Source organism: Bos grunniens, chromosome 4, assembly GCF_055505025.1.
Source record: "Bos grunniens cultivar Pamir isolate PY7600 chromosome 4, Bosgru_T2T1.0, whole genome shotgun sequence".
Lineage (NCBI taxonomy): Eukaryota > Metazoa > Chordata > Mammalia > Artiodactyla > Bovidae > Bos > Bos grunniens.
In genome coordinates, this window is record NC_141168.1 from 81,829,574 (window position 1) to 81,857,556 (window position 27,983).

The 27,983-nt window shown below is 35.2% G+C and overlaps 1 protein-coding gene across 16 annotated transcripts in view; it reads right to left on the reverse strand.

Moving 5' to 3' along the window:
• The window catches only part of CACNA2D1 (calcium voltage-gated channel auxiliary subunit alpha2delta 1), a 527,964-nt gene that overhangs the window by 174,423 nt on the left and 325,558 nt on the right, over positions 1–27,983 (reverse strand). For all 16 annotated transcript variants that reach the window (XM_086397179.1, XM_086397175.1, XM_086397178.1 and 13 more), the window contains exon 6: positions 12,729–12,858. In XM_086397179.1, the coding sequence (XP_086253305.1) occupies positions 12,729–12,858 (130 nt within the window). The remainder of the gene's footprint in view (positions 1–12,728; positions 12,859–27,983) is intronic.

Below are 27,983 nucleotides of genomic sequence, written 5' to 3' on the forward strand. Positions count from 1 at the left end.
GGATGGATACAATCACCATGATAGATGTTTATATACAAGAACTGAGTCGATCTTGCAGTAGAAGCTATCACAAGGGCTAACTAATGTACCACTTTATTTTCAATAAGATCTAGGTTTTTTTAATAGATCTTAAATATAATTGTGGTTTAAAATATCCTTCAAATTTCAAATAAGAGACTAGAATGCTTCACAGATTCAACCAGGGGAGAGTATTATAATCACCTTGTAATGTACACAGGAGAATGTTTACTGCACAGACAAGAAAAAACTTGTCAGAGTGACTCTGGCACCATTTTGGACACAGGATACATGATCAAATGAATGGACAGTCAGTCAAGTTGTTACAATATTCTTTTGCCCTCTCTTAAAAAATAACAAAACAAAACCACACTTCAGTAACTATAAATTTTAGGCTCTATATCTGCACAGCCTATGGATCTATAAATTTAGGGAATTATAACTTAGGGAATGTTCCAAGAAAACAATCTAATTATTACTGCTATATATACCTAGAATTACAAATTAACTGTCTCTCCAATAAATAGGTAAGTCTATTCATCTACTGAGTTGGCAAGCATAAACTGATTTCCACAGCACAACTACTTCAAAGGGGAAGTACAGAAAATAAGATTCCAAATTAAAATGCCAAAAATAGTTTTGCAAATTCAAATTTAAACAGGCAAATACTTTACACTCTGATGTATGTTTAGAAGTATGACATAACCAACTTAAATTTTCAGCTCATTATATATCAGTTCAGTTTAGTCACTCAGTCGTGTCTAACACTTTGCGACCCCATGGACTGCAGCATGCCAGGCTTCCCTGTCCATCACCAGCTCCCAGAGCTTACTCAAACTCATGTCCATCACATCGGTGATGCCATCCAACCATCTCATCCTCTGTCATCCTCTTCTTCTCCTGCCTTCAATCTTTCCCAGCATCAGGGTCTTTTCCAATGAGTTGGTTCTTCATATCAGTTGGCCAAAGTATTGGAGTTTCAGCTTCAGCATCAGTCCTTGCAATGAATATTCAGGACTGATTTCCTTTAGGATTGACTGGCTGGATCTCCTTGCAGTCCAAGGGACTCTCAAGAGACTTCTCCAATACTGTTATTTTTATATAATATATATATATATATATATATATATATATATATATATATATAAACGAGTTTAAGCCTATTTCAATTTTTCCCTGGAAACAAAACTGTGTCTTAGCCAGCTTGGGTTGCCATAATAAAATAACACAGACTAGGTATTTTCTCTGAGTTCTAGAGGCTGACGAGTCCAAGATCAGGGTGAGTGCCAATTTGGTTCCTGGTGAGAACTCTCTTTCAGGCCTGCAGACTGCTGCCTTTCCGGCTGTCTCCTCACATGGCCCTTCCTGTGCAGGAATGCCTCTTCTTATAAAACCACCAATCCTACCAGATTAGGGCCCCATCCTAATGACCTCGTTTATCCTTGACTGCCCCCTAAAGACCCTATCCAAATATAGTCAGTCACCTCTGAGGGTTAGGACTCCAACATGTGAATCCATGTGGGACACAATTCAGTCCATAGCAATTTACAAGATCCATGAAACTGTTATTGCTAATTGGTCTGTTATTCTATAAGTCTGAATGAATTAAAGGGCTAGTATCTATCTTGTAAGATCAGAAGATTATATATTCTTTGGCATTTGGGTTTACTTTTGGTCAACATTTTCTTATCAGAAAATGAATACTATATTGCATTTATAAGATGAATGTATTATAGAAACATCATTAGAGAAAAACAATGAAATGAAGTGCAAACTTTCCCTTAGAAGTGGAATTTCCTCTCTTTGTCTCATACTTTTAGGCATGATCAAATTATCCTATCCTAAAATTGTATTAGTACCTCATGTCTTCTCACGTTTCTATTATTTCATTGCTATGCTCTTAATGAGGAGTGATGCTAGTTAATTAAGCTAAACCTTAAACACACACACACAGACACACACACACACAAGATGATATTTTGTTAGAGAATAAATGGTACTTCTTAAAAGTGTCCTTTTTTTAGCCTTTACCAGATTTCTGCTTTCATGGCTTAGGATCATGGCTTTATGATTTAAATAGCATTTTTAAAGAAAAAAGAAAAGCTACTTTGTTAATATGATAACCATGATAATATGTTAAAGTCATTCACTTTTTTAGTCTTTATTTTATTTAAATTTATTTATTTTAATTAGAGGCTAATTACTTTACAATATTGTATTGGTATTTTTTAGTCTTTAAACACACAACTCTATAGCATGGAATGATGTATCCCCCAGAATTTCAAAAACTTTGTTTTTGGTAATTATCTGCTGAAAAAAATTAGCACAAAACAATTCATATAATTGTATATTAAACCAAAATCATATTTGTAATAAATAAAAACAAGGACAACAAATACTCTAAAAACAAACCTGTATAGAAGTAGTGGGAATTTCTCAGCTCTCCTTAATCATCAGAGCAGTTTTTATCATTGGTAGGAGTATTTTGATAAGATGTTAATTAAAATGACTTCAGTTAAAAATGAATGTAAATTTTTTCCATTTCTTGAATACTAAATTATATGAGATGTTCACTAAATCTACTGTGCCAACCATTTCATGATATATGTAAGTCAAATTATATTTTATACCTTAAAATTATATAGTTCTATATGCCAATTCTATTTCAAACTGAAAAAAAAAGGTAAATGCTTAATTTGCATCAATTGATACAGAATATAAAAGCATTATTAGACATCTAAAATACTCAATTATCGAGTCAGTTGTTTTGTTTCCAGGCATTATTCTTTCATTGCTACTTTGCTTGGAAATCTTTTCATTGAATTTTTCATTATTATTCATAAAGTAAAACTGGCTTACAATTTTTTATTTTTTTCTGCTACATCTTTTTTTTATAATGAAGCAATGAGTTAATTAACTTTTCACATTTCTAGAAAAACATTCAAAACTTGAAAGTATTTATTTGAAAATTTTATAGAAATGACTCAACAGGAAGTACTTTCTTTGGCCATAAACTTGAATGTTTCCAATTTATTTTATGATTACTGACATATTATTGAGTTGATCTAACTTTATTTTATAATAAATCATCCACTCTTCTTACAGATTATAGCACTTTACTGTAAAGTTGCCCCTAATGCCCTTTCATGGTTTTAATCTCCACTTTCTGGAGTTATACTTCTTACTTTTCATATTTTCTCTCATTTTCCAACAGCCTTGACAATCTTTTTTTAAAGCTTGTGATTTTATTGCTAAAGTACACTTAAACACATTTTGCTACTTGAAATTTTAAATGTATATACTTATCAAACAAAGTTCAATTAAGCACAGTCACTAAATTCAGGCTAATCAGGTAAAAGTGAAAACTTTACAATATATGTTGTGAAAGATCTAGCATGTGGGAAAATCAGGGTAATTTCTAAACATGTTTGTTACCATCCCTCAGACAAACTGCTGCTACACTTCATAGTGCCCTAGCATTTTATTTTACATAGCAATGGAACCTAGTGTTGAAGAACAAACATATGACAATGCTGAAAAAAAAAGGCAGTAAACTATTCCAATATACTATCAATATTCTACATAATCTCTAAAACATTAATTAAAAGATAATAGTGTCATTGACAAATTGGAATTAGAAAGGAACTAATTCATTGAAGGTATAATCTAATTTGGTACTAACCTGTAATATCAAGAAAATTTATCAATAGTTTTGTCCTTTTAATATAAGTTCTTGTTTTATCTTAAGGTGATAATGAGAAATACAGAGATTTATCTATATCTCATGATAAAAATTATTAAATATATAAAAATACTTTCTGATAAGGTAAAAGGTCAGGTTTAAACTTTGTAGGGTTTCAGTATATTTGCTTAGTAGGCAATAGGTCAGGTATAAATTTTGTAGTGTTTCAGTATATTTGCTTAGTAATTATATATTTGCTACTAGTATATTTAATGAACATATACAGAGACATACAGTATCTGTATCAGTGTAATTTTACATATTTTCCTTTACACTAGTTTGTATTTCATAAAATCATCATATACTTATTTTAGTAAGAAAAATAAGCATTTTAATGTTATATTTGCCTCAAAAGCAATTGTAAAAGTCATAAGATGTTTAACAGGAACACATATGTTATTCCAATCAAGATTCTGGAAGTGGAACAACCCTATTAACATTTTACTTCAAAGAAATAGATTATGCATTAATTCAAGATTATTTGTTTTTACAGAAACAGCAGCTAAAACACTACCATGCACATACCTATACATCAACAGTTACGAAGTTCAAAACTTGCCGGTACTGAGATGTGAATCCCAAACCAGAAGCCTATCACAGGAAATACACCAGGCAAGCCTGAACAAAGCTCAGCAGTTTGCACCAATGAAAGGATATGTAAGGATTTATGTAAACAGGTAAAATGAAATATGTCTATATATTTTCCCTCTGTTTTCCTGTAGGATTACTATCCTGTTTCTAACTTATAACACTGAATGATGAAGAGGAAACTAACTTGCATGGAATTTATTTATCTCAAAAAGAAAATGTAAAAGTTGTGAAGAAAGACACAGAAAAAAGGTCTTTTGATGTTCTACTGAACTTGAATTAATTCACTACTCTTTAAAGATCTCAAGAAATTTATCTTAGTTTACTAGTTCTCAACTAAAAGTGCTTTTATAATGTTTATTTATGAGGATAAAATTTGTTTGCCACACTATTTTGAGATAATTAAGTTAATTGAATAGAATGTCTCCATCACATAAAATAAGAAGGAAAAATGTATATCTCAAAAGTATATTAGATTTACACAATTTTTTAAAATTAATTTATTTTTTAATTGAAGGATAATTGCTTTACAGAATTTTGTTCTTTTCTGTCAAACCTCAACATGAATCAGCCATAGGTATACATATATCCCCTCCCTTTTGAACCTCCCTCCCAATCCCACCCCTCTAGGTTGATACACAACCCCTGTTTGAGTTTCCTGAGCCTTACAGCAAATTCCTGCTGGCTATCTACTTTACATATGGCAGTGTAAATGTCCATATTACTCTTTCCATACATCTCATCCTCTCTTCCCCTCTCCCCAAGTCTGTAAGTCTATTCTTTACGTCCGTTTCTCCTTTGCTGCCCTGTAAATAAAAATCCACATATTTTAATAGGTATACTTTTTTGAGCTGCAACCTTGGTCCAAGGTCCCATCATTCCTCCTCAATTCTTGCCTTTTATGTCTGTTCTCAATCAAGTATTCAGCATCTACCTTTTTATGAAAGTGTAATTCCTCATCCAAAAAACACCTCAGAGTTCCCTCTCTGTTATGGACTTAATCTCTGTTTTTTCAAAACCTGTATGTTGAACACCCAATATGCAATGCAACAGTATTAGTAAGTGGGGCCTCTGGGAGGTAATTAGGCATAGATGAGGTTATGAGGGTAGAGCATTTGTAGTGGAATTAGTGTCTCACCTTCATAATCAGATTGCTGTCATATAAAAAGAGGAAAAAATATCAGATCTCACTCACTCTGCATGTGCACAAAGAAGTAGTCATGTGAGCACACGGCAAGATGGGGGCCATCTACAAAACAGGAAGCTCTCTGTACCTCATCAGAAATCAAACCTGTCAGCAACTTAATCTTGGACTTCCAGTGCCCAAAACTATAAAAATAAATATCTATTATATAAGCCACTCTGTCTACAGCATTTTGTTAGAGCAGTCCAAACAGACTAAAATAATCTCAAAATGAAAATCAAAGTATTTTGCAATTATCCACAAGGCTGTATACAATGAGGCCTCTGCTGCTACACCTGCTCCTTCCCACCTGCTACCTCAGCTATGCCCACCCTGGTCTTTAGGCTCTTTATGAACCTAGCAGGCTCAAGATCTTGGTGCTTTCTCTTCCCTCTGCCTGCAACAACATCTAGAGAACTTCAACTCTCATGCTCACCAACTACAGGCTATGTTATCTTATCCACAAAGCCTTCCCTATCTCCATGTTTTAAATATCAACTCCCCAACTCCTAACCCAGGAACTGCCTATGCTATGCTGTGCTTAGTTGCTCAGTCATGTCCAGGTCTTCTCACCACCACGGACTGTAGCCCACCAGGCTTCTCTGTCCATGGGGATTCTCTAGGCAAGAATACTGGAGTGGGTTGCCATGCCCTCCTCCAGGGGATCTCCCCAACCCAGGGATCAAATCCAGGTCTCTCACATTGCAGGCAGATTCTTAACTGTCTGGGTCACCAGGGAAGCCCAAGAATACTGGAGTGGGTAGCCTATCCCTTCTCTGGGAGAACTTTCTGACTCAGGAATCAAAACGGGGTCTCCTATATTACAGGCGGATTCTTAATCAGTTGGCCTACCAGGGAATAGGGAAGCCCAGGAACTGCATATAACCCTCCCTTATTTTATTTTTATCTCAAGCTTTTATTATGTTACAATATATTTCATTATTTAACTGTTTGTTTATTTTATGCCCTATCTCCATCACAATGTAAACTCCCTGAGTACAGGATTTTTAAAATCTGTTTGTTCAGTGCTATATTTCCATTATAAACAGATTTTTAAAACAGCAAAAGTAAACTATAAGCATTCTCTAATTAAATAGTGCACATATCCTGAAATAGATTAGTTGCTTATGAAAGACTATCACAATCAGCAAAAGCCTAGCAGCTTTCTCCTCTGTAATTTTTACACTAACATCATTTTACATACAGTAGTTATATTTTCTATGACAAAACAAATGAACATTAAGAGAGGCAAGATAGGAGTAGGGGGTTAAGAGATACAAACTAATATTTATAAAATAAATAAGCTACAGGATATATTGCACAGCATAGGGAATATAGGCAATATTTTATTATAACAATAAATGGAGTATAACCTTTAAAAAATTGTGAACCACTATGGTGTACATGTGAAATTTATATAATACTGTACACAGACTATACCTCAATGTAAGAAAAGATAAATGAGAACCCAGTATTAGTGATTATAGATAATTTAATTTATAAAGAGTATATTTGTTAAAGTATATGAGACCTCCAAGGATATTAATATAACTCCAGAAAATTCTGTCTTCCTCGATCAAAATCATTGTATCTCTGTGAAAGAAGTATGTTCATTTTTAAATTTCTAAAATAGAAATTATAAATCGCCTGCTGCTGCTAAGTCGCTTCAGTCGTGTCCGACTCTGTGCGACCCCATAGACGGCAGCCCACCAGGCTTCCCCGTCCCTGGGATTCTCCAGGCAAGAACAGTGGAGTGGGTTGCCATTTCCTTCTCCAATGCAGGAAAGTGAAAAGTGAAAGTGAAGTCGCTCAGTTGTGTCTGACCCTCAGCAACTCCATGGACTGCAGCCTACCAGGCTCCTCCATGGGATCTTCCAGGCAGGAGTACTGGAGTGGGGTGCCATTGCCTTCTAGTTTACCTCAAAAGGTAGTATAAGGACAAAAGTATCTAGTACCTGAAAGTTACATAAGTTGGAGTTCCCTACTGATTTCTCTTAGTAATGTATAATTTTTACAACTATAATAATTCTGCAAATAAATATTAACATAAATTTCTAATGACAAATGACCAAAATATTCTATAAAGCATTCCTTATATTTGAATCAAAAATAATTAACACATTAATAAAGCTCTGTGATTAAAACAAATTGTCAGAATATTTAGCCCTTTCTATCGAGTTTACTACTTTTTTTTTCTAATTTTATTTTTAAACTTTACATAATTGTATTAGTTTTGCCAAATATCAAAATGAATCCGCCACAGGTATACATGTGTTCCCCATCCTGAACCCTCCTCCCTCCTCCCTCCCCATACCATCCCTCTGGGTCGTCCCAGTGCACTAGCCCCAAGCATCCAGTATCGTGCATCGAACCTGGACTGGCAACTCGTTTCTTACATGATATTTTACATGTTTCAATTTCATTCTCCCAAATCTTCCCACCCTAACCCTCTCCCACAGAGTCCATAAGCGAGTTTACTATTTTTATACTGAAACAGACAAATGATTAAAAAATTAAGTGTAGTTTGGGTGCCCTCTAAAATTAAAGTATTAACCAGTAAAATCCTCAAAACTAAAAGATTTCAGACAATATTTTAATTAAATACACTGTTTGAAAACTTCAAATATATCATGGAGCAAAAGCAATCATATTGAATTCAAGGGAATTTCAAAAGTAATCACCTTTGGAAAATTAGAACACAAGATATCTTATGAGAATTCAGAGACACAAACTGTCTTTGAATGAAAGAAGAGGCTATTCCCTTCAGTTAAGCCTTCAATTAAAGTATGCTTTTCCATTTATTAAATTCAGAATCTAGAATGATTCTGTGCATCTGATATGTTTTGATGAACTGCATGAAAAATGCCAGTAATTATTAAATTTTCAAGATCTTATTGACATTTCTGATTTTACTCCTATGTCATTTACTCACATAGCTCATAACACCGGATATGAATTTTAAAGCAGTGCAGGCCAGGCAAGGTCAGTCTTACTGATGCGATTTCATCAAAAAAGGAGAAGCCAATATTTCTTCAAGATAAATAGGACTAAATACACAATCCAAAGACATAGCTTCATTTTCTTTTTTTAAATTATTTCATATACCAAAATTTCTTACAATTTCTGAAAACATCTATTTCAATATTCTATCTTCCTGATTTTCAAAGTAATCAAAGTAATACTTTTTAGCCTCTGAGACTATTAAAATCATCCTTTGTAAATATCCACCAACAGTTTATTCTAAATTAGAAAGAGAAACATTTACAAAAAGTCAAAACTCTTCTATAGGATTTTAAAAGAAGATATGTATATTATGTGACATCAATATGAAGAAAGGATACTTGGATTTACTTTATGTGTCAATTTTATGTTTGTTCCAGCATAAAATAGATGAAGACATTAATGAATGTGACTTCATGAAAAACAAAAGAGCAAAAGAAATAAGAAAATGAAGATTCTCATGCAAAATCAGTATGTTACTAACTCCTGTGGAGTTAGATCTTGGCTCACAAGTAATATGAGTCAAAATTAAGTCAAATGAAAACATTAGAAATTTTATCTATTACTGTACTGTAAAGTATAAAGTTTAGAATTAGAATTTATATGAAACTTGACTCCATTTTTTACCAGTGATGTGGACTTTCATTAAAAACTCAGCTTGAGTTTCCTCTTCAAAAATTTTTAACAAAGTTGCAGTAATAAAATGAGACACTATAATTTACTGGTGTATAATTTACTAGACTGGTAAATTAGGTTCTAATGATTTTAGGTTCTAATTACCTAGCGAAAAATGCATTTTTCACTTATTTATTCAATATCACTTCATTGAAAAGTTAATCAAAGTTATTTTGCTTTTCTATTCCCTGGATAACCTACTCCTAAAGAGATACCTTTCTCCTCTCTATTTTCAGCCTTTTAATAGTTTAACAACAACAAATCTCTCTACTATAAGCAAGGCAAGCAGAACAGGTTGGTGGGGAAGCAAGTTGAAAAGCAATATGAAAAATTCCATTTGGATTATTTCATTAGTTTGTGTTTGCATTTAAATACATATTTTATAAGACTATGCCCCAAACTTAGTCATGATTAGCTTCGGGAGTTGTTATTGTTTGAGACCTTTATTTTCTATTTTAAACATGCATGCAATATTAAAATTTCTTCTACTGTGGTAACACAGCTTTTAGAAAAAGAAATTTTTTTTTAAAAATGTGTGAGGTTGCTGTAGCCCAGAGTAGGCTGCTCCAAAATATACCTCAGTAGCATATTGATTATTCTGAATTAAGAGTTATGTGAGAAACAGCCAATGGAAAATAAAGTATAAAAAAATACAACCATTTCTCTCTTACCCTCTAAAAGTAGGAAATACATCTTCCACATGAAGGTATGCACTCCTATCAGCAGAGGTAAGGAATTCAAAGCTTAGCGAGCTGTACAAACATATGTTGTTACTTCGTTAGTCAGCTACCCCAAGCACAAGCTGCCTTGTCTTATCTCTTCACATACTGTTTGTTTGTTTGTCTAAAAATGATATGTAATTGGCCTGCTTTGGACACTGTGAGGGTACCATTTTTATGATTTGGTCTGCTCTGATCTGTCGTGTCTGACTCTGCAGCCCCATGGACTATATCCTGCCAGGCTCCTCTGCGCCTGGGATTCTCCAGCAAGAATACTGGAGCAGCTTCCCATTTCCCACTCCAGGTGATCTCCCCAACTCAGGCATCAAACTCGTGTCCCTGTGTCTCCTGCATTGGCAGGCAGATTCTTTACCACTAGCACCACTCATACGTGCAAACTGATTTTAAATTAATCTATTAATCTGTCTTCTGTCAATTTTAGACCAGCCAAAAAAAACTCAAGAAGAACTGGGGAAGAGGGGGATCTCTCTCTCCCTGGACAAAGTTCTGTTACCCTTCCTCGAGAATTTAATGGAAAGTTTGAGAATATCTGGATAATCACTATTGGCAACAAAACAGAAACATGATCATGAAAGTCTGCTAACAAATTAAAAACACTCAAGCTGGCCTCATGTTTGTTCAACATATTAATATAGACCAGACAACAGTGACATGATGACCACAGAGTGTCAACATAAAAATGCTTTGACTCAGAAATTTTATATCCAACCAGTTTGTTCTTCTAAAGTGAATTCGAAAGAAAAATATAATTTTAGAGTAATAAGATAATTACTCTAAAATTATATTTTTCTTGCTGACATACCCAAAAATCAACAGGTGATAACAATTTCTAATAGAAATAAAGTGGATGAAACATGATTTTTTAAAAAATGAGAAACACAACCATACAGCTCAGTATTATCTGATAATTGTTGTCATAAGTTATAAAATTTAATTGCAAACATCAAAAATATTCTCAAAAAAAGAATGCAGCAAAGTAAAAACAAAAAAATATAAAAATCAAACCTGGATCCTAGTAATTTCTAAAAGGACTTAGAATCAATATGGCTAAGTTGTAAAGAAATGAAATTATGTAACTACTTACATATACCATATTGTTCCTATCATACAGCAAAATCATATGTTTAATATTTTTAAAGAAATGACATGATGAAAACATGTACTTTTTAAAATATTAAAAAGGTGAAACAAAACAAATGAATAAAATAAAACAGAAGATGAGATTTATATTATGAGATTAGTCAGGCATGCACTTAAAAATTCCCTTTTAAGCAACAATCTCAGAGTGAATCCAAAAAACAAAAGCTAATTTCTTGTATTCGTCCTGTACTTAATTCTTTCGTCTAAACAAACTTTAGTCTTCCCTGTAGCTCCAACAGGAAAGAATCTGCCTGCAATGCAGGAGACCCGGGTTTGATCCCCAGTTCAGGAAAATCCTCTGGAGACGAGAATGGCAATGCGCTCCATTATTCTTGCCTGGAGAATCCCAAGGACAGAGGAGCCTGGTGGGTTACAGTCTGTGGGATCGCAAAGAGTTGGACACAACTGATTGACTAACACTACTACTAAATAAACTTCATTTGTAATTAGTCATAACAGCAAACATTTATATAATGTTTACTTTGAGTTTGGCACTATTGTGGAAACTCAAGTATATTAACTTACTTTATTCTCAAATGAACTTTTGGGCTAGTAATTTTATCCCCACTTTACAGGTGCAAAAAATGCTTGCCCAGAAAGTTAATAAATTTGCCCAATGAAATACTGTTAAAATTTAGGTTTGAAATTTAACTTAACCTAGGCTGTCTGCATCCAGAATCCAGGCAATTATGTATACACTCTGGACACTCAATACATTTTACAGTGTCTTTAATTAAGGGGCCTATTAGAAACACACTTTTAAAAATCTCAAGTGGTTCTTTCTCCTTACCATTTACTTATGTGAAAGGCAGGGTACAAGCAGGAAGGGTAGGAACCGGTTAGAAAAGGATAACATGTAAAACCAGAGTTGTGATTGGGCAAAGACTCTGCTTTCTGGGTCACAGCTCATCTTCCTATACGATTATGTTGCCCTTAGGAGAATTCCTAGTTAGAACTGTCAGGCTCTGCCCTTATTAGCACATAGGCTGTCCAAGGAATATCACTGCCATAAGATTCCTCCCTGTATCTTCCTAAAAACGTACTCCCCTCCCTTCCTTGCAGTGAAGCCTTCTCACTCAATTTGAAGTTTTTCTTTTTCTTTAGGGTATCATTTATTCCTTTACCCAACCCTTTTCTACCTTGAGTTCACAGTAAACTAGGAGGGCGGTATCTTTACATCATAGGGTAAGGCAGATCAGAGAGCGAGAGACAGGTAAAACACAGTAAGTTGTGCTAAGAACTGGAGGGTCTACAATGCACATTGCTCTTTCTTTACCAGTTTGGTGTCCTTGTAAAAATATTTGTGTGCACTAATACTACATAGTTTTAATTTTTTATAAATGCATGTATTACTTGGAAGTTATTGATACCAACTGGAAAGGCAGAATTATTTGTTAAAAGAGGAAGACACCTCCGTGGCTACAGGCTCTCCTGCAATTATTCACATAGTGAGGCCCGATGACAATATACTGCTCATGGAAATTAGGTTTCTTCTTTTGCATAAATCAGAGTTTACCATAGACTCTTAAATAACATATAAATGAGAGCATCAAGTTTGCTCCCTTTTTTTTTCCAAAAATAAGATACATAAGCTAGATTAAAAACATGGTATTCCAAGAGTTGTTCACATCCTTTTACTTACAGCCCTCATAGATGTCAGTGGGAATATGAACGGCTGCGTGCTGATAGGATATTTGTCGCCCAAAATTAGCATCATCGATAAAAACAGGTTTTATCCTCTGGCTGCCTGGTTCACTATCATTCTTTTCTGGCTATAAAGAAAAGACAGACAATAAAGAGAATATTACAATGTATCCTAACACAGATAGTTTCACATTCACTTCTTCATTTGCCAAATGCATATTCTTGTAAGAATATTTTAAAATATTCCCACGTAATATCAGACACCACAAATTTCCATTCAGCCACTAACATTCACATTGTATCTTCATGATAGGATTCACATTATAACCTAACTTCTCTCCTAATTTCCTCAACATTGGAGTCACCCAGGAACATCCTGAGAGGACCAGAGCTTTCCCATGCACAGCACTTATTAAAATGTACACTTAAAGAATAGAATACAACCAAATTAAAAGTTTCCCCTTGAAATAAATTCACCACTTATGCTACAACTTTATATAATTTCTTGGTTTGACAACTAATCTTACACATGAACACAAAAAATAATAGCAATGAAGGATTATTTTGTCATATTCCCTTGATTTTTGCATGTTTTCCATGTGTATCAATTTTTGCTTTAAAAAAGGAAAGTACAAATGCTCAGAAAGAAGAGATCTATTGTAACTCTAAGTACAATTGAATCCTAACTTCAACCAAGTTGTCTCCTGAGGTAGGAGCAAAGATTCAATCAATATTGATTCAAGAAAATCCCACAGAGTTTAAGGTTGAAGATTAATTTTCTGCCTATTTGAACTATGTTTCTGATTATTAAATTACCCTGGCAAGGTAATTCAGTTTCTCCTCTGGCAAGTAACTAACAATCTCACTCATTTATCCAAAATGCGTATCTGTAAATGTATTCCACTTTCCTAAGGAAATTTCCACAAAACAAAACTGAAAAAAGGACCACAACATTTGACTATTTTACAGCACACTGCAGTAATACAACTGATAAACAAGAGAAAGAACTTAAGTGGACAGTCTCATAAGGGTGGCAGGATGTGGCAAAAACAAACTTTACAAAGAAGCGATAGTGTCCAGCTTTCTAGATGGCTCTGAGAATTTGGACAACCAGATAACCCATTAGTATCCCAAGAACACACACACACACATATACACACTTCCTTGTTTCCCTAGGGAAGTTGCAACATGGGAAAGATTATTTAGACACAAATATTAGCAAAAGGGCTTTAAAAAAATCAATGATTTCTAAAGCTGCAAGTCCAACTCATTATTATGTAATGAAATCAATTTAACAGGTCATGACCAAATTATTTTTCAAATGAAACAATGTTGAAGAAGACATGAAAATATACTCTCTATAATAAGGAGAAGGACTATATTTGGCAACTGTGGTTTAGTTAGATATGACTCTCTGTGTATGTGTGCACATCTGGGTATATGTCATTCGGACTGTAAAATTTGTCATCGATAAGCGGAGTTAAAGACGGATCATTATCTTTAATCCATGTGAAAGCAACAAAGATATAATTGCCCCTCTAGTAACAAACTGAATATACAAAATAATGAAACAGCAGTGCTGAAAGTCTAAAATTTGACAAAAAGCCTACATGCAGAAATTACTAACTCATATTATTTTCTAAAGCAAAGGTTAGGTGTGTGCAGTGTTAAGGATAAGAAAAAGAAAGAATGATAAGGCAAAGAAGCACCACAGAACAAAACACTTAACCTAACACATCTACCATGATTCCAACTGTTAATAAAGGAAAGAATAAAAATAATAACTGGGACTTGGTCCTGGATTCAGTCATGAATTTTCTTATAATTTAAAATTCATCCTCTATTCTATGATTATCTATGGGCACAATTGACTTGAATAAGAGGAGGGAAAATTAAAATAAACTACTTCCATTAATAATATGAATGTAAAGCAGGTCTCACCAAATAAATGATGTCATTATGCTTCTCCACTGCAAACATTCTAAATTAGTAAAAAGCCTCAATATTTATTTTAAAGCGGAGGCTTCTAACAGTTTAGTCCTTGAAGAAGCAGTATCACCAACCACTGAAGCATTTTAGAATGCAAGTCAGAGGTTCCACCCTAGGCCCAGTCAATCAGAAATGTCAGGAAAATGTCAGTCGCTCAATCGTGCCTGACTCTTTGCGACCCCATGGACTGCAGCCCACAAGGCTCCTCTGTCCATGAGATTTTCCAGGCAAAGATACTGGAGTGGGTTGCCATTTCCTTCTCCAGGGGATCTTCCCAACCCAGGGATCGAGCCCAGGTCTCCTGCATTGCAGGCAGATTCCTTACTGACTGAGCTACAAGGGAAGCCCCAATGTCAGGAAGGGGACCAGCAATTCAGTAATCCAACAAACCCTCCAGGTGATCGTGATACACATTAAAACTGCAAGTTCACTCCTTTAAAATATCAATAGTTTAAATTAGACACACAATTTTTTTCATTAAAAAATTAGAATTGACTAGTAATAAGCATATTAATGGATGTCTCAATTTTTCTACCCTCCACAGGGCAGAAACACTGTTTTATTATTACTGAATAACAGATGCATGCATATAGCAATATGGCCAGTAATATTTGTCAAAGGATATTTGAAAAGAAAACAGTCCCTGCAGATTCTATCAGGGTTGGCTGCAACTTAAAATAAGTTGAGGTAGTAATACTCTTCTGCTCTTCCATTAAGGAAATAACAAAGCACACTGGCACATCAAAACTCTGAGATAAGCTCCACTAAAGAAAATAATATTTACCCTCAGTGTTCTCAAGCTCATGTGATGCTGATTGTTTGTTTTTTTCATATAAAACCTATTACAAACCACATACTTATAGAAAACCATGAAAAGGCTTGGTACTCTTGCCTGGAAAATCCCATGGACGGAGGGGCCTGGTAGGCTGCAGTCCATGGGGTTGCGAAGAGTGGGACACGACTGAGCGACTTCACTTTCACTTTTCACTTTCACGCATTGGAGAAGGAAATGGCAACCCACTCCAGTGTTCTTGCCTGGAGAATCCCAGGGACGGGGGAGCCTGGTGAGCTGCTGTCTATGGGGTCGCACAGAGTCAGACATGACGGAAGCGACTTAGCAGCAGCAGCAGCAGCGAAAGGGTTAAATGAATGGGTTCTTGTGTACCAAAACAAGTTTTTCAAAAACCAAAGACTATAGACTTATATAAAATTCTACAATGTCTATATGTGTATATTTTAAAACTTCCACCTCCAAATACATCCTTTTCTTTTTTACAACTACTTAGTAGATATTATTTACAATAGGGCCTTGCCACTTTATCAATATAGATATTTTTGATTCTTGAAATTTTTTGTCACTGTTATCAAATAAAATTTTGGATACATAATGTGCCTCTAGGCATATTATCACCTAATGAAAATAATAATCATAGATGTATGATATTTACAGTAGACTTTCATAGAGAGACCAAGACTAAAAGGCTGCTCTATGCTGACATGTTGTTATCAGCTCTATGGATTAAAGATAAGACTGGCTCTGTAACCACTATTCACCACTGGAATCTAAGCATTAAGGCTGGTTACCAGTTCTGACTGATATACAGGAAAGCCTCCCTTTCAGTAAATCACTTGCATCAATAAGCAGTGGGGATTCATCAGGGCAGCTGCAGCTGCCCATGCCCAGTTAATGAATAATGAATAGAGAGAAAAAGATGCTGAGCCTTCAGCCAGTTATAATTTTTCTGGTCAGGGTGTTAGGTCACGCTGAACTGTAAACAATGAATTCAGTTATGATGCAATATGAACACCATCCAGTCTCCTGAGTTAATTGGTTTAAGCTGCTGTTTTTCTCCTTGAGGACGCTATGAGTCAAAGATGCACTGAGTAAATGAATAGAACTGAACTGGAAATATGAACTGGATGACACTGAATATATGACACTAAAATGATACTAAGGATTTTGATATAATATTTGTACATATGCTCTATTGAATCCCAACAACAAGAAAACAAAACAAAACAAAATTATAAAGTAATGAATAGCATATTATCCCCAGAAAAAAAAGATGAGTTCAGCTAATCATGTCTGATGAACAAATAAAAGTTTTCTTCTAAATTCAGAAGATTTCTCCAGGTCGTCAAGTAGTTAAAATTTTTAACTTCTTAGATTTACTCTATGGAAAAAGTATAAAATGGATTCCTCAGAGGCAATTTACTCAATATATTAAGAAAAGAATGTTTCACAGTTAACATAAAAGATACAATACCATTAGTGGTCAGAAGAAACTTGAATGAATAATTCTATTTCTTAAAATTAGATGCACTGTTAAGTCTCCATGTGTTCTTCTACTACAATTATGATAAATAAAATAAAAAGAAGAAACAGTCTGGAATAACCTGACTTCGGTGGCAGGGAAAACAGTAAGCAACTGAAACTGTACAATAACACAGGGGAAAAGTTTAAAAACACATAGGGGATATTAAAGCAAAAAATACATACCTTTTATACATATGATGAAATGATTCAAAGATAAATACAAATATGAAACATAACATTGAACTCAACTGTCAAAAAGGGATAGTGATCACTGTAGTAACTTGCATATTAAAATTTAAAAGCAAAAATAGGCATTTTCAAATAAAATATAAAGAGGATGAGATGGCTGGATGGCATCACTGACTCGATGGACGTGAGTCTGGGTGAACTCCGGGAGTTGGTGATGGACAGGGAGGCCTGGTGTGCTGCGATTCATGGGGTCGCAAAGAGTCAGACATGACTGTGCGACTGATCTGATCGGATACTGAGGTTGCTGATGAAAATTACAATGATAACGTTTTGTGCTTAGTCGCTCAGTCATGTCCGACTCTTTATGACCCCAGGACTGTAGCCCATTAGGCTCCTCTGTCCAAGGGAATTCTCCTGGCAAGAATACTGGAGTGGGTTGCCAAGCCCTCCTCCAGGGGATCTTCCCAATCCAAGGATCAAGCCCAGGTCTCCCGCAATGCAGGTGGATTCTTTACCATCTGAGCCGCTAGGGAAGCCGATAACATTAAGTAGGAATACAGGATCTGAGGATATTCTCAAAATGAAACTGATGAATTTTTATTGATAGTTTGCACGCTGGATGAATGCTCGTGACTCACCCATCCAGGACCTAGCTCACAGTGAGCATGAAAGCCATCACAACCATGGTACAGGAAAGTGTTATGAAAAGAGCTGGAAGCTGATGTAAACTCCGTGAGCAGTATAAATTTGCAAATTATTAGCATTACAAAGGAATGTAATACTCTAAAACATATACATATCTATTCTATATATAAATATGTAACCTAAATTTTAGGGAGTGACAGAGAGCGTATTTTCTCTACTAAGGGACTGTGAAATGGTTTCTTACATATGAAAAGCACTGTGTGATTTCAAATAGTCTGAAAGTTCAATATAGCACTCCCACTGGAAAGCACATAGTGGTATATATGCATTGCATTATGAAAGATTTAAATGAGGCCCATCTATTTCTTAAAAAATTAAAAGCAAATTTTTATATTGTGAAGATTATGACAGACAAACATACTTAAAAAAAAAATACTTTCAGGGCAAAATAAGTTTAAAAAAAATTGGTAGGGTAGACCAGATGTTATCCTTGACATCTGAGGCCAAGACTAACACCTTACAACTAATGTACACAGAGCCCAGACTCCAGGAAACCAAAACCCTACCATATTTATAAAGAAATGAAAACCTCTCAATGGCTCACAGACTCCAAACGACCTACTTCTGGCCTGACTCTTTATCCACGTCCCCTGCCCTGTCCTCCTTGATCATCGTATTCTTGCTGCCCTGGCCTGTTTTCCTGTTCCTCACACACTTCATGCTCCTCCTGGTTTAAGGTCCTTGTGCTTGTTGTTCCCATTGCCTGGTATGCTGTTTCCTGGTCTTTTTTAATAGTATCAGATTATTCTTCGGATCTCAGCTGAAAAATACTCTCTTGGAGATTTTCCCATCTAAATTACTGCCCATAGAATCATGGAAATATTACATCACATTTATCACCTTAAGAGCAATGCAGATGTGACTGACTTTACGGAATTTCACATTAAGTTTTGTCAAAGATTCATTAACGCAAAATTTAAGTCATATCCTAAGATATAACCTCAGGCTATGTCTTAACATGGACAGAATTTGGATAGATGGATAGATGGCAGGACAACCCTTTCAAGATAAAGAGAATAAATTAACAGCTATGTATAATATGTCAAAAAAAGGATAAAGAGTGGTTACATAACTGCTTTGGTGCAGTTGCCTCTATTTCCATTCTGTCTTACATAGATTGTACCAAATTTGACTTTAGAAGCAATAATTTTACCACATTTTATTTTCAGATATCTTTTAAAAATCAAATTTGCAACAAAGCTCATTCAATGATCAGAATTCTCTGAATTAAAATCAGAAATTTGTCATCAACAAATTAATATTCAAAATGGTGTTTAAGGACTCATGGATGTGTAAGAATGTTCAGTTCAGTTTGGTTCAGTCGCTCAGTCATGTCCAACTCTTTCCGACCTCATGGACTTCAGCACGCCAGGCTTCCCTGTCCATCACCAACTCCCAGAGCTTACTCAAACTCATGTCCTTTGATTCAATGATGCCATCCAACCATCTCACCCTCTGTCATCCCCTTCTCTTCCTGCCTTCAATCTTTTCCAGCATCAGGGTCTTTTCAAATGAGTCAGTTCTTCCCATCAGGTGGCCAAAGTATTGGAGTTTCAGCTTCAGCATCAGTCCTTCCAATGAACACCCAGGACTGATCTCCTTTAGGATGGACTGGCTGGATCTCCTTGCAGTCCAAGGGACTCTCAAGAGTCTTCTCCAACACCACAGTTCAAAAGCATCAATTCTTTGACGCTTAGCTTTGTTTATAGTCCAACTCTCACATCCATACATGACTACTGGAGAAACCATAGCTTTGACTGGATGGTGGACTTTTACTGGCAGTGTGTCTGCTTTTTAATATGCTGTCTAGGTTGGTCACAGATTTTCTTCCAAGGAGCAAGCACCTCTTAAGAATGTTACCAGCCATTTTATCTGTCCCATGTTTGCTGTCTCACTACACTAAAATATAGTCACCACGAGGGCAAGAGAACTCATTGACATTGTTCAGTTGTGGCCCTAGCACCTGGCAAATTGTTTAGAACTGTATCTGCTTGCCCTATTTATACTATTTGTTCAGTGAATAAATCAACTTGAATCTATATTTCTTACTCCCCAAATTCATGCTTTTTCTACTTCCATCTGAAGAAAGAACAAACACTGGAAGCAGCCCAGTAAATTTACAGACAGCACCTAAGTCAGGAATTCAGTTTCTCATTCTCATTCCAATTCTTTGTGTTCTTGCTATGGCTCCTCAGGGTTTTTTGTTGGTGCTTTTTTGTTTGTTTCTCTTTTTAAAGAAACAGGGGAAAATAAGATTTGTAAGGCTACTTCTGGCTCTGAAAATTATAATTCTGAAATCTATGAACTTTAACTTAAAGTGAATTGTTTCCAACCTTTCTTTTCCTAAATGTCATGTAACTACAAAAACATGTAAATGATGGAAGGTGGGTATAAATAAGCATTTACCAAAGGAGTCTCTTGGTTTCCAAACCCCTTGGCCCAGAGAATTTTCATTTTATTTTATGATAATGCATTCACAACATAGTATAGATATCAATCAGTCAAAGAGACATTGTGTAGGTGAACATAGCTTAGAATATTAGCTGGGCTTTTCACTTCAATTTCACAAGTAGAATTACTTCAATTACTTCTCTCCAGTGACAACCAAGACTTTTTCTCTGTGAAGAACTTAAAATAAAACTTAATATGCCATGTGTCCATGGTCCCCAAAAGAATTCATAGGAAGGGTGGAAAAAAACATTTGAACTTACAGTTACACCCATTTTGAGTAAATAAGAAAAATTAAATGTTATTAATATTTACTAAATGGAGTGACATTAGCACTCCATCTACTCTGGCCTTACTAAATGTATGTGAGTTGGTCTCAAGTCATCACTCACCCTCTAGGTACAACAGGAGAAAGGAGAGCTTACTTCCTACAAAGTCACTTTCAGTGCACACTTTATGTGTTAATCACATCACAACAAACTGTGGAAAATTCTTCAAGAGATGGGAATACCAGACCACATGATCTGCCTCTTGAGAAATCTGTATGAAGGTCAGGAAGCAACAGTTAATACTGGACATGGAACAACAGACTGGTTCCAAATAGGAAAAGGAGTACGTCAAGGCTGTATATTGTTACCCTGCTTGTTTAACTTATATGCAGAGTACATCATGAGAAACACTGGGCAGGATGAAGCACAAGCTGGAATTAAGATGCTGGGAGAAATATCAATAACCTCAGATATACAGATGATATCACCTTTATGGCAGAAAGCGAAGAAGAACTAAAGAGCCTCTTGATGAAAGTGGAGAGTGAAAAAGTTGGCTTAAAGCTCAACATTCAGAAAACGAAGATCATGGCATCTGGTCTCATCACTTCATGGCAAATAGATGGGGAAACAGTAGAAAAGGTGACAGATTTTATTTTGGGGGGTTAAAATCACTGCAGATGGTGACTGTAGCCATGAAATTAAAAGATGCTTACTCCTTGGAAGAAAAGTTATGACTAACCTAGACAGCATAATTAAAAGCAGAGATATTACTTTGCCAACAAAGGTCCATCTAGTCAAGGCTATAGGAGAAGGCAATGGCAACCCACTCCAGTACTCTTGCCTGGAAAATCGCCTGGATGGAGGAGCCTGGTAGGCTACAGTCCATGGGGTCTCAAAGACTTGGACACGACAGAGCGACTTCACTTTTGCTTTCCACTTTCATGCATTGGAGAAGGAAATGACAACCCACTCCAGTTTTCTTGCCTGGAGAATCCCAGGGACAGGGGAGCCTGGTGGGCTGCCGTCTATGGGGTCACACAGAGTCGGACACGACTGAAGTGACTTAGCAACAGCAGCAGCAGTCAAGGCTATGGTTTTCCCAGTAGTCATTTATGGATGTGAGAGTTGGACTACAAAGAAAGCTGAGCACCGAAGAAATGATGCTTTTGAACTGTGGCATTGGAGAAGACTCTTGAGAGTCCCTTGGACGGCAAGGAGATCCAACCAGTCCATCCTAAAGGAGATCAGTCCTGAATATTCATTGAAGCACTATGTTGAAGCTGAAACTCCAATACTTTGGCCACCTGATGCAAAGAACTGACTCATTTGAAAAGACCCTGATGCTGGGAGAGATTGAAGGCAGGAGGAAAAGGGGACGACAGAGGATGAGATGGTTGGATAGCATCATCAAATCAATGGACATGAGTTTGAGTAAGCTCCGGGAGTTGGTCACGGACAGGGAGGCCTGGCGTGCTGCAGTCCGTGGGGTAGCAACGAGTCGGACATGACTGAGTGACTGAATTGAACTGATGTGTAAATTTACTTCCTATTTTCTTAGCTACAACCTACTCCCTATGTGCTACCAGCTGTAATTAATAATGACTGGAGTTGAAATTCTAGTAACGGAAGTTGCCCTGAACAAAGAGGGAAGGACAGAGATGATGCTTCCATTGCCAGCACTAGCTCTTCTTACCAGACAGAAAAGTGATTCAATGGATTCAACCAGTAAACTAGTCAAAAAAGCTAACATTATCAAGAAGATGATTATAAATATGGGCTTACATTTCTTAGTACTGTATTGGTAACAAATCCCTGTGTTCATGTGGCCTGCTGAGGTATTTCCAGTGGTAATACAAAGTCATCATAATCAAAGGCATTTAGCAAGTAAGTATCTAGATAAAACTTCTTGCTTTTTTCTGGCAATTCTTATTGTGAAATGCCACTTAAACCAACACTTCATAAAACTTCAGTTATCTTAAAAATTTGGAAATCGCTTGGGAGGTTTCTCAGCATATCATTTCAGGTGTGTTTGTGTGTGTGTGTTTACATATAATTTATAAGTAAATAGGTGATCTTTTTAAACTGATATGTATATGCAAGCAAGAAAAGGTTGAAGATATCATTCAAAGCAATCCGGTCCCCATAATTATTTACCCAATGTTGTAGGTAGGGTGAATAGATAATGCCTACATAATACCACCAAATTTTCCAAACTTAATTCAGTGAGTTCTAAGTAAATACACCATACACTACCTTCTGTAAAGGAAGAATATGACATGTGGAATCTGAAAGAGAATTATGCATGCCACCACTCCAAAGCAGCTTAGGACCAATGTTTTAACTATCCTTGCAAAACCAGCACATACACAAGTGTACAAAGCATTACAAAAATATTAAACCAGACTCAATTTTTGGAAGAAGGCACCAAAAACACACGGCACTATTCCTACAAGAAACAGAATCTGAAATAATCTTCCTTATTATCAGTCTTAACAGTTCCCCCTCCCAGGAATTCTAATAAGGCTATATTTCACACAAAGGTGCATGCATTCATTTTAAGGTGTTCATGGAAAATACCACTGGGAATGATGGATCAGATCAGTGAAGATTTCTGATTTAAAGTCTAACCATCTTTTTTAATCACAGATTTTATTTTGCCTACTTGCAAGTCACTGTTAATAACAGTCAAGGATGAAGCTGGCTGGATAAATACAAGCCATATACATCAAAATTAAATATGGAAAGAATGATGGATAGGTATAATAAATTAAAATTTTAAATCAAAACCATCTTCAAAAATTTTAATTGAAAATCTTGATTTATAACAGCTCCATCACAGGGTCCTTCCTGTGCACCGCGGATGCCCATGGCATATGCAGGGCAGCACAGCACAGTGACACGTGGCTCCTGCTGTGCATCACTCTGACTGCACTTCATTCAATTCTCTGCTCTTCCAAATACACATATGTGATAGGGGACAAGTCACTTCAGCTCACTAAATTTCACTTGGTTTTTCTGAAAATTATTTAAATAATAGTATGTGCCACAAAAGATGAGTGTGAATGATAACATTACCTACAAAGCATTTATTTCCTAGTTTAGAGTAAGTATGCGCATGCATGTTGTCACTTCAGTCATGCCCACTCTTTGCAACCCTATGGACTGTAGACCACCAGGCTGTTCTGTCCATGGGATTGTCCAGACAAGAATACTAGAGAGAGGTGCCATGCCTTCCCCCAGGGGATCTTCCCAACCCAGGGATGAAACTCAGTTTCTTATGCGTCTTGCACTGGCAGGCGGATTCTTTACCACTAGCACCACTTGGGAAGTCCATTAAGCTAACACATGTTTGAGTGACTATTATTTTATATATATTATATAATACAATTATAACTATTATTATAATCTAATCCAAACAAACAGCATTGAAAATATTCAAACCATTTATTTTGGATTCACACAGAAAAAAGGCAACTCTGATTATACCATTTATTTTACTAAAGCAATTAATATTCTATCTCTATACTATCTCCTATGAGGATTCAACAATAATCATTAGCAGAGCCTCAAATAAAGGCCACATACTATCAGATAATTTTAAAAAAAGAGAGAGAGAGAGAGAAACCTAGACTTTGATTCCTTCTTTAATAATTAGAACATATTTCATCATTGTTTGATACATACCGCTTTTGATTCATTCTAGAAGCAGACTGATATTTCCATAAAATAAAATGAATGATTGGCCTTTTAAAAAGACATTTAGAAAGGACATTAGGTTGGGATTAATTTTAATGTTAGACAAGGCCAGTAAGAAAATAAATAGCAACATAAATATGCAAGGGAATTCAGCAGACTAGCCAAATGTCCCAGATAGGTCACATTTTTAATGTAATCAATAAAATAAAATGTAGCAAATAAATCAACCTAATTTATTGACATGGGAATTCTGGGTTGAATTTATTTCATTTGGATTTCAGTCCAAAACATAGATCTTCGAATTAGGTTAATAAGGGTTTGCAATGATCTGCTTTCTCTTTGCTTGCTTTGGGAATTAAGAAAACAGTGCTGCATGCTAGCACAACTCAAACCTTCTGCAGAATCTACTTTGCTAAACCTTTAGCAAAGTTAAGGATTTACTGGGACAGATGTCTCTAAGAACCTAAATAAACTTCAAAACTAAGGAGAGGGCAGTTCCTCATTGGCATAGTGGTATCTCCACCCATCAAAACTAAGGAGAACCTGAATGTGGAATTTCATAACTAATTGTTGCATTGTTAGCTATTTTCCATTTTATTTAGACATTTAATTATCTTTTCTAATTGGGATATATACCACTCACAAGGACTTTACAACAAATTTCTGCATTGCAGTCACATGCATTTCTAAATGTGTTTTAGAGGATTCTATTTCAATTTTTATTTTGTTAAGCATTTTCTTAAGTTTTTCACACAAATATAAGGATATTCTTAACAATAAAATAACTCAAATTAGTACTCTTTAATTATTGTTAACACACCCACATGCATAAATGTTTCCCCATGTGGAACTAAAATCACTTCAAATCAATATTAAATGTATTGTAAAAATATAATTACTCATTTTAAAAATTACACTCACTAATATTTCTAGACTGCCTACTGTAAGACAGGGAATGTTAATTTTCACAGTGACTGTATGAGGTAGGGATCACTGTTACCTTTATTTTTCAAGCCAAGAGGGAAAAACAGAGAGGTTAGGTGACTGCCAAATCACCAGGCTAGAAAACGGCACAGCTGGGATTCAAATGCTTGCAGTGGAACTCTGGAATAAAGTCTCTTAAGTATCATACTCTATTTCCTCCATATAACAATGTACTGATAATAATTACTGATAGTAATTACAGGTATAATTACTGATAGTAATTATACATGTATGTATTGTTATTAATTGGGGAAAATAGTTTCATATGGAAGAATTTAGGAGTGAAACATATCTCTATTTTATCTTAAAATATTTACACAAATACTAGATACAGCAACTATGGAGACTCGGTTTACTATTCTTTCTTTTTTATATTTAAAACACTTTTCCTGATAAAAAGTTAAAAATTAATCTTACATTAAAACATTCTATGCACATTAATGCTGTATTCTCTTTGAAAATGAAATTCAGCAATTTACTTTTATTAAATGCAAAATTAGACAAAATTTAGTTCAATGGACTAATAGGCTTGATTTCACATTTCATAAAGATTCATAAAAACTTAGCCTATCAGATCTCTTCAGTCTTAGAACCAAAATTTCTGATCTTATATTACTTGTAGTAACTGCCTACAAATATTCTAACTCTTATTCTCAACTTGAATCAGTTTTAGACATAGGGCAAAGCAGACTGTCTGTCTTTACTTAGTCCTCATGACTGAACCAGAGGCTAACAGGAAGAAGGAACACATGAGAGTACAGGAAGGAACAAGGTCCACTCTGATCCCATCTTCAAATGTCTATATTAAAAAAAAATTAATTCAAAGACAGTCCATAGTCAAAGCCAGTCTTGCCAATCCTCTCTTAATCTTGTTTCCACCCAACCTTGAAGCAAAACAAACTTTTTTTTTTCTACCATGCTTGCAAAGGGTTTCCTATTTACTTTGCAAATACAGCACCACCTAAAAAGTAAACAATCTTCATGAATGCTATGTAAGCAACTGGGGAACTGAAGCACATAATCAACTATCCAATTTAATAGCATCATGTCAACAATTACTCTAAATCATTAAAGAGAGAAAATGAGTAAGACCCTTATCTCAAGACACAAAAATTTAATAAAGATTATCCCTATATAAAAATACTTAAAAATACTATAGTGTATGGTATTAGACCATTAAAACCAAAAATGTGTAGCAAGTTATTTAGGGTACTCAGAAGAAGGAAATACCATTTGCTATCTAGAAAAACCAAGGCACGCTTCAAGAGTAGGTAGTATTTGAATTAGTTTTTAAAGAATACTTAGCACAAAAACTGTAGGATATTATAATCAGGTAATTAGAGGAGAGAATATGCTAATATAACTAGCACAAGGGACAGAAATGATTATCTTACATTTCTAGCACGGCTATATACCTTATGTAACTTATGTCTACCAGGAGAATTGTGGCTAACCACATAACCAAATAATTTAGCCCAGTAATACTTACATTTTGAAGTTCCAAAGCAAAAATCTGTGTGAATGACTATAGTCATAGTTTTTATATATTACACAATCCTAAGGGACATTACTTTTACCCTTATTTCAGTCACCACTTTAGCTAAATCTGGCTGTCACTAAGTTTTTATTTTTATACCCAGAAGGTGAATATAAATAGCATTGATCTAGAGTAGCGTGGAGATTATAAAATGCCCCTGAGGAACTGTCTTATATCAAAGTCCTTGAAAAGCTTACAACGTGACAGCTCTCCACAAACTAATTCAGATGTAGCTAATAGAAAGTTACACTCCAAAGAGATAACTGATCAGCTTTAAATGCTTGCTTTACCTTTAAGTGAGGCCATGTATCATCATTATAATGAACAAAACCAATAGATTACACTTGAATATGTCATTCTTTATATTCAAATCTTAATTGGTGATGGACAAATAAAACAAACATGGAAGAAAAATAGGAACAATTAGTCTTTAACTCAACATAAACTTAAGTTATGGGCTTTTACATATGATTTACTTCTATTATGAAAGCTACTTTTTCCTCACTTCTATCTACTTTTATTCTACACACCATACCCTGCCTTCAAGACCTTTCCTTAAATGTTGGTGTGCTGAGGATTCTATCCCTGTATTATGTTAAGGCAATTCTACTTTATTTTTTATGTGTGTAGATGTGTGATATAGACAGAGAATAAAACAACAAGGAGAGTGGAATTGAGGCAAGCTGGAGAATGTATGACATCCAAAGGCAACAGCATATCAAAATATGTCTACAGTTAAATCTGGCCTATTTTCTATAGCTTCACATTACTGGCAAGATTTCAGCCCCTTGGTTTCAAAATCCACTCATAGGTTAAATATATAACTATTCCAGAAAATAGAAAACGTATTTAGATCTCAGATATTTATACCCCATTCAAACATATGAGGACAAATTTATTAATTGATAACACCATTTCAATATTTAGCATTCCAATTAGTTCCTGTGTTCATTAGCTATTAGATATTGATGTATGAGATTATAAATTCACATCATATAATCTCCAGTTGCCAATTTTTCATAATGAATATGGCTTTGTGGAATTTGAGCAATTAAAAACATGAAACTAAATTGGTATATGTTAGTTTCTCAGCCATACCCGACTCTCTATGACCCCATG